Source organism: Xyrauchen texanus, chromosome 48, assembly GCF_025860055.1.
Source record: "Xyrauchen texanus isolate HMW12.3.18 chromosome 48, RBS_HiC_50CHRs, whole genome shotgun sequence".
NCBI classification, from domain to species: domain Eukaryota; kingdom Metazoa; phylum Chordata; class Actinopteri; order Cypriniformes; family Catostomidae; genus Xyrauchen; species Xyrauchen texanus.
This window is the reverse complement of record NC_068323.1, coordinates 15,447,176-15,458,474: the sequence shown is the minus strand read 5'-3', so window position 1 is coordinate 15,458,474 and position 11,299 is coordinate 15,447,176. Positions and strand designations below refer to the sequence as shown.

Here is an 11,299-nt window from a genome sequence, read left to right as displayed (position 1 = left end):
GTTCAAATAATTGGACTGATGGCTTTAACAGAAGCATACACCATTGATTAACAACCTCAGAGATCACTGTAGGCTGTCTTTAAATGTTTATAAGTAATCTTTAAAAATCAATTCCTCTATGGAAAAAAGGAATTGGATTTATGTTGTGCTCTATAGCAGATCAAGTGGGGGCTGTCAAGTTCCAAAAGACTGTAAAAGCTGTCTATTAACTTGAAGTGCGCTGTATTCCAAAGGTGTGTCCCAAGTTGAATGCTTTAGCATCACCCCACGCTGTGTGAATATGTATGCTAATTAAGATACAAGTGTTTAACTGAGGTTGGAAAACACACTAAAACTAGCAGCAACACATCACAATCGTTTGAAACTTAACGCATTTGCTGTTTAACAGCTGACAGAAGTAAAGTGTTTCTTTTGGGATGATACTACATTTTTAAAATTCATACACTGCTGGGTGCATAGTGTATATTGTAAGTGCATACTGTATAGTGCTTAATTTGAGACTCAGCTCAAGCCTTCTGAAGCCATGTAATGGATTTGATTGAGCAACAGACCGAAATGTACATTGTAATTCACTGAATATCGTGCATATGTTTTAATGTGTGCAACCATTCACTTTTCCTTTAACACCAACACAAAATGTGTATTTTTCAATTACAGACCTACATTTAGAAAAGAAACCAAAATTAATTCAGTGACAGAGAAAGAGAGAGATTGTTTACATTTGTATGTTTGTTGCTCTTGGTGTGGCACTTGAGATTAGTCTTGAAACTTGACTACGTGCTTAAGTAATTAACACCAAATATGCACTTGCAACACAACCTTGCTAAGAAAGCACTTGTTAATAGAATGAATATAAGTGAAATAAACGTATGGCCGACTACATAGTCGGCAGGCAAAAGACTAGAAGAAAGTGTCTGAATATCTTTGCTTGGGCAAAAAAAATATGATGCAACAAAGAAACAAACCAGAGCACCTCCATTACTGTTTACAGGCCAGCCTGCTGTATCAGCATGCCAGAATTTTGCATAGAAGAAATAATAGATGAATGGTAATGAGGGTCTGTGGCCTCCCAATGGAGGCATGTGAGTATGTTGCTTGGCCAGTACGGTGGTGACTGACAGCAAGACAAGGCTATGCTGTTGTGGTGATACCCCTTTACACACACACACACACACACACACACACACACACACACACCCCTCACAGATAAGCCCATGTCAGCATGGAGACGGTAGGCTGATATATTGGATTCTCCTCCCTTGGGAACCCATCCTCCATCTCTCCCCCATCCATCCATCCCCCCTCCTCATTCCTGCTTCCCCCAGAGAAGAGGTAATGACCCACATCAGCAGCTACACACACACACACTCTAACACACATTCAAGCACATTTGCACCCACACAGGATATCAAACCTCCATACACAGGCTTTAGAAATTCCTCCGGACCAATTATTCTGAGCGTAATTAAGAGAAACCCAAAGCTTGTGAGTCATAAAAACAAAAATAATGCTTCAACCCCACACATGGAAAAATATCTGAAAAAACACCATTCAAATGAGCCGGAGCCATATTAGCCTATATATACAAAGACTATATGTATGTACTTATATATAATCTTAGATCTGGATCTTTCCTGCTATTGGCTGTCTGTCAGTCCTTTATAACAAGCAGTCACAAAATGGATGCTGAAAAGACAGATTCCTTATTATATTTCTATATCGGACCATTATATTTCTGTATAATGATTTGCCCCCTGTATAATTTGCATTGCATATCAGTGGTATATTTACAAAATAGTAATAGTAAGTAGCTATTTTTCATGTATTTATTTTTCACTGTATTCTGTTAAACAAATGAACATATATTAGATAATATTATCTTAAATATATTATCTTATTTTTTTATATATATATGTATGGGATTGTGATAAAAAAAAAGAAGTATTAATTAATGCAAAGGTCTTAATTTGTTCATACAGTAATACAGACCGCAGCCTCTCTAATGACGACACTCGAAATGTGTCCCAAGCACCGACTGCCCCCTACAGTTCAACCTCAGTATTGCCATTTACTCACCGAGGGCGTCAAATTAATATTCACAATTCACGGAGGCGTTTAGTGTGAACGTGTTGACTGCGGGAGTACTTGCAACCATCACAGTTTGGTTTGTGTTTGCCGAGTAGATTTGCAAGGTTGGTTCATCCTTATTTTGAGCTCTGATTACGATAAAAGCGAGCTATACAATTTAACACTGTTATCTTAGCCTACTGGTGTCGCGTGCTTTTCGTCTTTACTAGCGAGTCGCGACATAATCAATGACGTTTAACCTTCATAGCGACAAGAACATGCAGACATGTTGAATGTCTTTATTATAGGAACTGCTCTATCGTCCCTCACACTAATGGAGAAAGGAAACAGTGAGCAATGTACTCATAAAACATGTGTAGTGTACATTTAAATATATACTAAATGTAATCGCATATACTAATACTACATGATTGCATTAAGTGTGCATGTGGTTCTATGGTGTAATGGTTAGCACTCTGGACTTTGAATCCAGCGATCCGAGTTCAAATCTCGGTAGAACCTAGGGTTTTCGTTTTCTCTAGTAAAATAGTGTCTTATTGTAAATTATATACTGGAAAGAAAACAGTCAGAGTAATGTAGGCCTACAATTGTTATGCGAACTTGATCCAAGACAACAGAGAATGTAGAGTAGACAATTTGATGTTCAGAATGGAACTAGCATAATATGCTTACTACATACTACACAGTATAAATAGTATGTTTATCAGTATGCAGAATGCTATAATAATGCTAATATTGTCTCATGGCCTCATTATATTGCATGCTTAATTTTTGTTCTAATTGTTATCATATCAGAAATAAAAATGGTTATTGCATGGGATGCTATAGTATGCCATACAGTGTGTTCTCTTGTATACTCACATTGTACTACAGAAATAGTGCGAGCAGTATGGTATAATGCTATTCTTAATTTAGGCGATGTCTTTTTGAATGGCTGTACATTAATGTAATGTCAGCAAACATAATTCTACTTTTAAAAAGCGTTACAGTTTCCTTTTGTTGGGCATAGGTAAGGTGTGCATAATTCATAACGTGATACAGAAACTCTCACCAACCTGGGGTTATCAGAAATAAGTCACGTGACAATTAAGGTGTTTTACTTCAAATGTCCAGTAGGAGTCAGTATATCATATTACATGAATCTCCACTGGAGGAAAAAAATAAGGAACGTTTTTACAAAGTTGTATAATTTTACTGCTTTTAAATTATGGATATAAGATGTTAATAGGAGTGACACATATTAAGAAATGCAAGACTTGTCAAAGCAGCACTATTTAAGCTAAATATGACTAAGAGGTATTTCTCATATTCATTCAATCACACAGCCTCTGCGAGGCAAATTATTTCCTTTTTGCAATTTCACACTTCAAAACTTAAGAAACTGTTGTTTGGAGGTGTACAATTCTGAATTTATTAAGGATACTGGTCTACCTCATCACCAAGCACTTCATATTTTGTATACTGTATATGATTAACTCAATTAATAGTCAATGGGTTGTTGTTATTTTTGTATGAGTAAAACATTCTTAAATTAGCTTTAATTGGCTGCAGTGTTCATGTATGTTGGCATATTATTATTGCACCAAGCAACGTGTAGACGTTGTTGCTTCTAGTGTATTCTTGATCACCACTCATCTGAAACTGTCCATCATCACTTTAGGAATGCCTCTCATTCCAGAACCAAGGTGTTAAAATTGACTGTACCTCTGCATTGGAAACGGACATTCTCCTTGACTTGTAAAGTCACTCGCGAAATTTACAACCAACCAATGTGTTTTGCCTGTTGTGTATTAAGTACGCACAGGGCCACAGAGAACAGCAGCAACAGTGAGCGAGTATAAATATATAAAGCCATGCACCCGGTGGTGGGTATGGCCGGGAGCCAGGCAACAGTGACCCCTTGACTTAAAGAAGTGTAGCGTTGTCTCTTCGGGCCTCCAGAGGTCTATGCTTTTCATAATGAATGCAAGTCAGAGGGCTGGATACTCCTGGAGTATTTTCCAGTCTATGCCACATTTGAGTCCAAATTACTTCTATTGCCATGGCCCAAAATTAGGAAGCCTTTTCTGGCAAACAGTGAGTTCAGTTTATTTAAATTATTATTTTAAGCAATGGTTTGTGTTTATTTGAGGAAAATCTGAAATGTGTTACATTAATTAGCCTCTTTCAGAGTAAAAGGCTGAAAATGACATACACACTTTTTAGTTTAAAACAAACCTTGAACCCTAAATGTTATTCCACACATAATTAATCTTGCAACGTTTGTGTTTTAGACATAAATGCTACCTCAAATCTTAACATTTTTACCAGGTGATAAAAAAATGCATTAATGGAAGGACCTGAGCCATTTCTAGAGACCAGAATAACAGGGACTTGGGGATTGGCTCTTTTGACATGGCCCAGTAAACAACTACCTAGCAACCACCCAGAACTCCCTATCAACCTTAATGCAACATGCTAAAAGCTACTCATTTTGTTTAGAAAATTAAAAAATCTAGTTCAATACTGTTAGAGAGCACATGAGTATTGAAGCTTTTACATTTTATTTTAATTATAGATTAATTACTAATCCATGTCAAACACAAAGACAAAAATTGTAAAACAACTGCCTCTTTTAGAGAACATCAAGCAGGTCTGAAGAAGAAATATGTTGCATTCAATCAAAGAAAATGGATGTGACCAGCATATACTGAAATTAAATGGCCAACAGGACTAAAATGGAAGCAGTAATTGTGCCATTCTGGTCCTGTAGGTGTACATGGCTTTGCAGCACTGAACACTATTTTAAGGGTGTGGGTCATTGAGAGTAGAAAACAACTGAAGCAGGGATGTTGTGCAACGTGACAAGCTAAATAGAGAAAATTGGCCAACAATACTTTGCTAGATTTAGATAGAGGAAATGGCCTTAGATAAAATATGGGTTCTGGTCCCATGGGAACCAGGAAGTAATAGTGTTCATATAAACACTGGTGAGCATGATTATTAGCTTGTAATTTTGCTCTAAAATTGCATTTTTATGCCATTGACGGTTAAGTGTAGGATAGGGGTTTGGGTTAGGGGGTAGAGTTAATTATGCATTCCTGTTGACTATATTTCTTTATATACAACTAAATGTACAACTTGCTTTTAATGCCACTCTGTGGACATTTCACCTGGAAACTGGAGATCACACGTGCCCATCCGTTCAACAACACTTCCAGCTTCGGCCATTGGGGCAGCAATTTGAATTTCGTTAAGCATAGGCTAATTTTAGCAGCAAGATTTTGACCAACTTTTGTCGAATTCGCAATGTGATCAGTCTGTTGTTACCACCAAGGCCAGTGGTTGTAGTGCCTAGTAGCACATGCTCTCAGACTACTAAAGAATTAAAAAATTGGGTACATTCAATTAAATGCGGGTGGGCCAAGGTTTGCCTAGACACCTACCTGTCGGAACACAAAGAAGATCAAGTGTTTTGAAAATGTCCCACCTCTGACATCAATATGCAGATTAGACTCTTTTTGCATGTAGTGACAAGATTGCTTCTTTAAAGTGTCACTAAGAACTTTAAAGATGACTCAAAATATGTGGCAGCTACTGGGTTTTTCTACTGTTTTTACAGTTAGATTCTTTTTAAAGAAATCCTTTAGAACTTTACAAACCTCTTAGAGGACTAAAATGTGAACCAAGTGAAAAAGAACCCCTGCAGTTAAAAGTGGGCTCATATCTCATTTTGGGTTTAATTGAGCTATCAAAGGTTCTAAGTCGTAAATTCACCCTTTCCCACTAAATTATGCTTATAATTGTTTTTTTATTTTATTATTATCTTATTACCACTACTAATTTAATTTTCAGTTATTATACAGCTCTGTGGAATACTTGATTCTGATTAGTCAATTGTTGCATTCTGTGGTCAAATGCTTTTGTATAATGGGAGATAAAATATATAATTCAATTTACCACACACAGCTGTGTAAGTTTAATATAGTGTCTTTCTGGGTGTCTTTCTTCTCACATAATGAAATAATTTAAACTCAAATCTATATTTCATGTACATTTATTTAAGTAGCTGTGTAAGAAGCATGATAACATATAGTCAACCAGTTTTACTGTATTCCTGTTGCAATTCCTCAACTTTGACATGGCATTGTAAGGAGAAAAATAAGCATTTTCAGCCTTCAATTTTACAGAAAACTGAAGGATGAATTACTGACTATAGTTTAAAATAACTTGTAAGATATAAGCTAACCACATTCCGTACATCTCGTTTTAAAAGGGTCTGAATTATTTTGGAGTGCAAAAACTTTATATGACTAACTTATTTTGTAGTTATATTGTTTAGCTTTCAATGAATAAATGATCAGCCTTAGAGGCTTGGCTACTGCGGTGCTTGAAGCACCCAATAGAACATTGCAAAAGTAAACAAAGTATGCAAACCTAATACGATCATACGTGTTTGAAAACCACTTCTGGTGATATGATCTTTTCAGAATGTGAAACAATTTGAGTACAGTTATAATGTGGAATGTGTTAATGTTTGTTCATGCCTGCATAAGTACATTCATTATTGATAAAGTACTTCTTGATCAAATTATGCTAACTGGATATGCAAAAATGAAATGGCTGTGCTGATGTTTTTCACCAGTGCGCAAATTGCATCAAAAGAGACTCTAGAATTTCTTGTAGCAAACATGGCTGAAACTTAAGCAACCGTAGGTCGTACATCCTTCAGCTCAAATTCAAACCACTACCCCCAATGGCCGAAGCTGGAAGTGTTGGCTCGCATGGGCACAGGAGAGTTCAATTTTCAGGGAGAAAATTCCACAGGGTGGAGCCAAAAGTGAGTTGCATTTGTAGTTTGAAAGGAGATCACATCTGAATTGACATACAAATGCCAAAATGGGGTCGATTTCAGGGTACCTGAACATTCAGAAGCAATGTCGATTTCTTGTGTAATAGCGTTAATAAATGTCATTATAGAACACCTGAAATGGTCAAATTTTATGTCACTGGCTTTTTAAATTGCTCCCATTTAATTATAACAAAGTCTGTAACCAACAATCAAACTATTATTACAAACATTTAATAAGAATTTGGGAAACAAAAATTCACAAAGTAAAAAGTTCAATAAAGCTAGTTTTTTTTAAAAAAATGCAAAAATAAAAAATGAGAGCATGACAGGCTTACAGCTGCTGTAGTGGTATCTCACTTTTAAACATTGGGAAACAAAATCATATAAACATTTCTTTATCTATTGTTTGCAGTCCACACCCTGTTTGGAAGAAAAGCCAGATTACTCACAATTTAGGTGCATAATAATGAAAAATTCAAATGACTCCACTATTAAAAGGATAGAACTTGCTCATGCAGCAGTGATTTATGACAGACTTTTCATGACCCATTTCTATTGGGTTTGTCAAATGATATGGGAAGTGCAAGCTAAGCTACAGAGCAAAGTGCCATTTTAAGCTATAGTTTGATAAGATTTACAGTTCCGATAAAGAATATACATGCCATCCATCACTTCATATAAAATCTGGTTCAATATACCAACTTAAACTTATAAAATAGATTCAGTTCCTTAAAATATTGAGGTCCTCAGAAAATCATTGTGATTAAAAAATTGATTAAATATGTAGAGTTCTCTGTCATGCAAACGACAGAAAGAGACACCGAAGCTTTTATCTCAATAAGGCTGGTGATGCATAAACATTTTGAGCATGTGCTGTCGTGTCCCACCCCCTGCCATCAGTCCAGTGGTTTGTGGGAGATGTAGTGTGAGTATCTTGCCCACTCCTCTCACACAGGTCCAGAATAGCTGTAATGGTTATTGTGCTCAGATTCTCCCAAGTGTAGGCTGGGTTTCCGCTCTGCAAGATCACTTTCCATCGTCTCTGGACTCGAGCACTGAGGAAAAGGTTGGACCTTGAAGAAATCTGACACATATCGCACCTGCATGAAACAGTACAAATTACTTTCCAAGGACTCATATATTTGGTGCCAGAGAGGCATATGTGGCAGATATTTTCCAGCCTTCCATAATACATATATAAAATGCTGAGATTTAAACGTTACTGTAATGTTTAGGACAAGAAGCAAGAGAGCCACGAAGCAGCAAAAATTTAACTTTGAGGCTTCTACAGTTACTATATACCAAACCAAACAGAAACCACACTGTAACATGGTTAAACGGGAACCGGCTGAATGGTCAAAATAATATTTAATAAGAACTTAAACAAAAAGACACACAACATGAACACACATATGGCATCTGCATGTGGCTCTTTCTCCCGAACTGCCGCGTTCCGTCACATTTATCAGCCCGATTAGCCCAATTGGGGGCCAGGCGTGCATAGTCATGGCCTGGCCCCACCCCCTCCTCGTCACACACACCTTTCCATGAACCCTCTCTCAACATGATTATTTGTAACTTACAGTGAGAATTGCGATGAGCGCCCCCTGGAGTAGTCCTACCAGAACATCGCTCCAGTGGTGTTTATAATCGGATACGCGGGTGTAACCTACATACACAGCGAAGGCCACCAGGAAGAACTGGATTGTGGGCCTCAGAAGACGAGCCCATTTTGCATTCAGTCTTGCCTGGACATAGAACTGAGGGGAGAAAGAAAGGAGGGAGATATTAGGCTGTTAATACAGGAATATTATGCAACATGGTAAGAGAATAGCACCAGGTGTATGTAATTTAATGAAGAAAAAAAACTTATTTGGATAAAAAGTTGCTAGCAAGCAGCATTTTCAATTCTAAGTCACTAACAATATTACTGCTGGAATAAGAAGGTTGACCTTTTATTGACATCATCCCCTTTTTGAAAAGGCATACTACAAGTGAATCTAATAAAAAAATAAAATGTAAAAAACCCACTATTTCCCTATACTGGGGTCCTTCAGAGGGATATGCAGAGTGCAGGTGCTACATACAGCCAGGAACAGCACAAGGTTAGGTGTATTTCCCCCAGTTTCTGGTTCAGAAGAAATTGCATATATCCTATCCTAACCTACTTCCTCTTTTCTTCACTGTGACTAGGTGATTCAAGTTTATGAACACCCAAATAGGGATGTGCCACAGTGGACGGCTAATTGACTACTCATCCAACAACTGACTACTTGATTAGTCGGGTCGACTAATTAACAATATTTTTAATGGTGGTGTTAATGGGAGATACGATTCTCAAAATTAATTGAAGAGGTACAACTTCTTGGAGTTTTTTTTGTGTGTGATTATAGCTTCTGTGCTTAAAAGTGAATAATTGCAATATTGCAAGAAGTTTACTCTATTTATGCTTTAATGTTTGTCCATTTATGCATCGCAGCAGTTTCAGCCATCAAAGCGCCACATCAACAATACATTTCAAGACGATCACTGTCAGACATTAAATTCTCTGCTGTCAGTAGTGCTCCCATATTTGTAATGTACTTTGGAGAGTTAAAAGTCTTTTGCTAATTCTGACACTGCTTGAATAAATTGTTGCTGTAAAAAAGGTTTAAACTGCTTGATATGGTGAATTAGATGTGTATCCGCATAGTTATCTTGCAGTTAACAGCTAATGCCTCGAGACTCCCAAGTGCGCTTGTTAAATTGAATCGTGTCAGTATTGGAGCCTTTCTTATTTTTTTCTTCTCTGATAATTTTGGCAGTAAGATGTTTCAGTTATTCAGCCTACATTTTTGTTGAATATCCATTAGTAACCATGTTGAAGTGCTGTGCTTGGCGTCCGTTTGCTAACTCTGAAATGTGTCTGATCGGGATCACATGACATAAAGGAGACTAATTATACATCATTATCCTTACCACCGACTAGTCGTTCAAACAACCGACAGCCTTGTCGATTATAAATTGGTAGTTTTGCACGTCCCTACACCTAATAGGCATCATTGACATATAGCCTAAATGTGGGTGGCCTTGTATGAATGGAATTTGGGTTTCTGGCATCAGAAATGTAAAGATTTTAGAAAGTGTTGTCTTTGCAACTTGGTTAAAGTAAATGCTCTTTATGGACTGGGAGGAAGTTAGTAGTTCTACATAAACTGCAATGAACTCCTTTATTTCAAAATGTTAGGAAAATTGGATAACTCGTGATAAGGCCTCTTTAAAAAAAAAATAAGAGGGCTTGTGATTACTGTAGCACTCACCGCTAAGAACAACATGCAGTACATCCCAAAGGAAGAGTGTCCTGAGTAGAAGGACAACCTAGAACATACAAATCAGATGTAATTTCAAAGATTCAAAAGAACTTCTCAGAAAACAAAGAAAGACTGACTTGCATAAACCGTTCTCATGATACATACCTGGCTTCAGTGACATCACGTGCCTCGCCAGTGCAATTGACTGAGGATATGTATTCTTTGCAGACTTTGGGAGCACACACTGCTAAGAAATGTGGGCGTGGTCGCCCAATGGTGTACTTTGCCAAGTCTGTCAGTGATTGGCTGACAGCTCCCCCAAATAGGAAGGTGCCCAGCACCTTATATATGGCAGACACATACTGATTAAAGGTAGAGTTGGAGTAAATTATTTTACTGTACACCAGGTACGCCTCACCCAACGATATCTAAAGACAAATGGAAAAAAGGTACATTGTTTAGTGTTGTTATGCGTTTTCTATAGATATAAACAAAAATAAAAACTACGTTTAAGGAACTATTGATTGATATGCAACACTATAACCTTGAACAATATAGACCTTCATAAACATTACCGAAATTGTTATTCAAGCATGTATTGGCAAAAGTTGTGTTAAACATATTTAACCAAATTTAGTGAGGTCTATGCTTAAAACATTGCATACATTTTTTTTCCATTGTGCTTAAATGTATGCTTGACAGTTTTGATATAACGGAGCTGGTTTGAGTATTTCTGTAACTGCTGATCTCCTGGGATATTCACACACAACAGTTTCCAGAATTTACTCTGAATGGTGCCAAAAACAGAAAACATCCAGTGAGCAGCAGTTCTGCATATAGAAATCCCTTGTTGATGAGAGAGGTCAACAGAGAATAGCCAGACTGGTTCGAACTGACAAAGTCTACGGTAACTCAGATAACCGCTTTGTACAATTGTGGAAAACTATTCTGAGATGCGGGTTGATGCCGTTTTGGTGGCACAAGGGGGGCCTGCACAATATAAGGCAGGTGGTTTTAATGTTGTGACTGATTGGTGTAAATGTATGAATATAATAAAAGACACAGATGTTTGATGAATGATTACATTTAC

At 37.2% G+C, this 11,299-nt stretch overlaps 1 protein-coding gene and 1 non-coding gene across 2 annotated transcripts in view; one reads left to right on the top strand and one right to left on the bottom strand.

Annotated features, from left to right (window-relative positions):
* The first annotated feature begins 2,517 nt into the window (after positions 1-2,517).
* On the top strand, positions 2,518-2,589 carry trnaq-uug (transfer RNA glutamine (anticodon UUG)). Its single transcript has one exon. It is a non-coding gene; the product is annotated as a tRNA-Gln (tRNA).
* A 1,700-nt stretch (positions 2,590-4,289) lies between these two features.
* The window catches only part of LOC127639693 (phospholipid phosphatase 2-like), a 29,448-nt gene continuing 22,438 nt past the window's right edge, over positions 4,290-11,299 (bottom strand). The window contains exons 3-6 of the mRNA XM_052121852.1: positions 10,375-10,637; positions 10,219-10,276; positions 8,503-8,679; positions 4,290-8,019 (exon numbers count right to left, since the gene is read on the bottom strand). Coding sequence (XP_051977812.1) covers positions 7,867-8,019; positions 8,503-8,679; positions 10,219-10,276; positions 10,375-10,637 — 651 coding nt within the window. The 3' untranslated portion in view covers positions 4,290-7,866. The remainder of the gene's footprint in view (positions 8,020-8,502; positions 8,680-10,218; positions 10,277-10,374; positions 10,638-11,299) is intronic.